This window comes from Echinococcus granulosus (genome assembly GCF_000524195.1).
Source record: "Echinococcus granulosus chromosome Unknown EG_S00222, whole genome shotgun sequence".
Taxonomy (NCBI): Eukaryota; Metazoa; Platyhelminthes; class Cestoda; order Cyclophyllidea; family Taeniidae; genus Echinococcus; species Echinococcus granulosus.
The window spans coordinates 1-2,615 of NW_020170602.1; the positions used below are offsets into that span (position 1 = coordinate 1).

The window sequence follows — 2,615 nt, forward strand, 5'->3', positions numbered from 1 at the left end:
AAGCCACTGTTAAATCACCTCTCGATCACCTCTAACCTGAGACGTACGTATTGCTGGAAGGCGTTGGTCGCGTGATCGGATGTTCACTAACCTGTCTATGCCATTCCGTTACTTACGAGGACGTTGGAAGTAACTAATCTTGGTAGCTTGCTTTGTTGTCCACTTCCATGAGGATCGCATCAGCGCTTGCCCATGGAAAGCTGAACATGGTAATATTTTTGGCTAGATTTAGAGCCATCTCAAGGAGTCGATGTTAAGTGGTTGCTCGCGTTCAAATGCGGGCAGTTGCATCATGCTCGGCAAAGTTAGGGTTCTTAAAAGGTCGGTATGAGAAGCATAATGGACTATCGCTGTGCGGTACTACCTGACCTCCACATCTCCTCCACCGTTGGCACTCCAGTCTAGGATCAACAAACCTTGCTTTGAATGGTAAAAGCATACTGCGTTGCAATGCAAGCCGAATTCAAGCAACTTGTTCAATTCAAACAAGGCCTCATCCTTCTCGAAATTAACTTAATGGGGTAGTGAGGTCTTGCGAAGGCAAGCTAGCTGAATTAGGGGAGCGTTTATCAGCTTTGCTGCACCCATTATCTTTCTTTAAAGCTCTCCTGTTCACCTGAAGTGTTGCACAAACTGCATGCATCATGCTGTACGGATGAGCAGCAACAGACTACCTCTCCATCCCTTTTTTAAGACTGGTTGCTTAAGTTGCAGCAATACTAGCACTGCGAAATTTCTGTTACACACGTTTCGCCTCAGAGTACAGAGGGATTTTGTCGTTGTCATACTCGCCTGCACAGTGGAATTTCAAACCCTGTCAAATAAATGAAAAAAAACACAACGGATTGCAATGTGGCAACGCTTAGTATGCAGCCCCTCAGATATCGGATCCAGAGATTGAAGATGGGAGACTAAAATTACAATGCCAGAGCATGAAATAGCTCTCTCTAGACTTTTTGTAGGCAGTAAAATAGATCGGAATGTCATAAAAAGCACACTTTAAAACAATTTGGGCATATGCGCATGAATACATGCACACATTTACATATGTGGATGAACTACACAGTGCAAAGGATCTAGTCCAACCATTTCAATACATTGCCACGAAGAAATCTAGACAATTTTCAACTGTCAGATACGTGCTTGCCTGTGGAACCGGTGCACCACTAATGCGTGATCTAAGTGTCTTTCTAATGGGAATAGAATGAGAAATGGAGCATTCCAGTGGGTGTCTCGTACAACAGGCACTCAAATTAGAGGTCGTACGTGAATCACAAAACGAGACATGATGCTGGTGTTTGACTGAGGACAACACTGCTCAAAATGTCTCAGTAGCCTCAGCAGTTAATTAGATGTGGTCACACCCAGGTACTTGTGCCAACCTATCAAGGCATCTATTATCTGGAGGCTGAGAGTGAGGAGTTAAAAGGGCGATTGGACGGGATGAGTAGAGAAAGTGAGAGAGGCACTATTGCTGGAGGAATGCGAGAAGTAGTGTAGTTCAAGGGAAGCTGATAACTCTTTTGTTAGTGATAAAGAAGAGTTGCAGAATAAAGACACGTAGCGCATCTTGCTGTACAAAGTAAGCTTCCTCTAGCTAAAAACAATACGAGGAATTATAAGTCCGGAGTACGAAAGGAAGAAAGAAGGAAGTGTCATTAGTAGTGCATGGTATGGTATTATCCCCTGTTTAAAAGGTAAAAAATGGATATTCGCCCAAATCGCAGGGTGAATTCCGAGCGATACTACAGCGCACCAAATTTGGTCATGGCAGCTGCTTTCGCTAGACAGGTAAAGTGCTCAACGAGGCTGTTGGTCACGGAATGGTAGACGGTCTTTATCATTTCATCACATTTGCGCATGTATTGCAAATTTGAGAGTAAAGTAGAAGTTAAATGTGATCTGGGATCTCTGTTGGTGCTGCGTCGTTAGCAATGGCGTACACTTGCAGAGCTCTTGCAATCTCTCAGGACAGCTCATGCCTTTATAATGGGTCTTATTTGTTTTCATAAATAGGAACTTCCGAGAATTTATGTTCACTTCGATAATCCTCACTGATACATTTCAAGATGTTCGTTATTGCCACCTGCGATAGATGCATACTTTGCTCGACCCAGGAAGGATTGCGGTTTTGGTTTTTGAACAGCTTAGTAGTGCTAAAGTCGCATTGGAACAGCAAAGCGTCCTCATTATGGCAGTCAATTTTCTTCCAAAATTTCATCTTTTCATTTTATTCCATTAATTGGTAGTTATTCTTTGTATTCCTAATGCAAACGGTTGCATCTGAGAAATATGCCGAATTCTTTCCACGATGCGTGAAGTATTTTGGTATGGATAAAAATTACCACACACCACGCATTTCTACACGTGTCAGTCAAATTACCCCTTGTGAGTTGAAGCAACAGCTTGGAAATTCTTTACATGCATCTTTAAATAAAGGCGAAACGACTCAGGAGTGCTGCTGAGCGGGAATGAGAGAAAGAATTACTTGGAGGAAATTGTTAATGATAGCAGACTAATACAAATACGAGCCTAGGCATTAGTGCACGAAAGAGTACAAATATATTCATGCAATAAATTACCTACGATTTGTACTAATTTCATGCTCTTACCTC

The 2,615-nt window shown here is 42.4% G+C and overlaps 1 protein-coding gene across 1 annotated transcript; it reads left to right on the forward strand. All coding sequences in view use genetic code 11, as the record gives it.

The window, feature by feature from the left end:
* Positions 1-1,031: 1,031 nt before the first annotated feature.
* Positions 1,032-2,465, forward strand: EGR_10458 (hypothetical protein; the record flags this gene model as incomplete). Its single annotated transcript, XM_024499707.1, has 2 exons — positions 1,032-1,130; positions 2,250-2,465. 2 exons carry the CDS (start codon positions 1,032-1,034, stop codon positions 2,463-2,465), a joined length of 315 nt encoding a protein of 104 aa, XP_024345872.1.
* Positions 2,466-2,615: the final 150 nt, after the last annotated feature.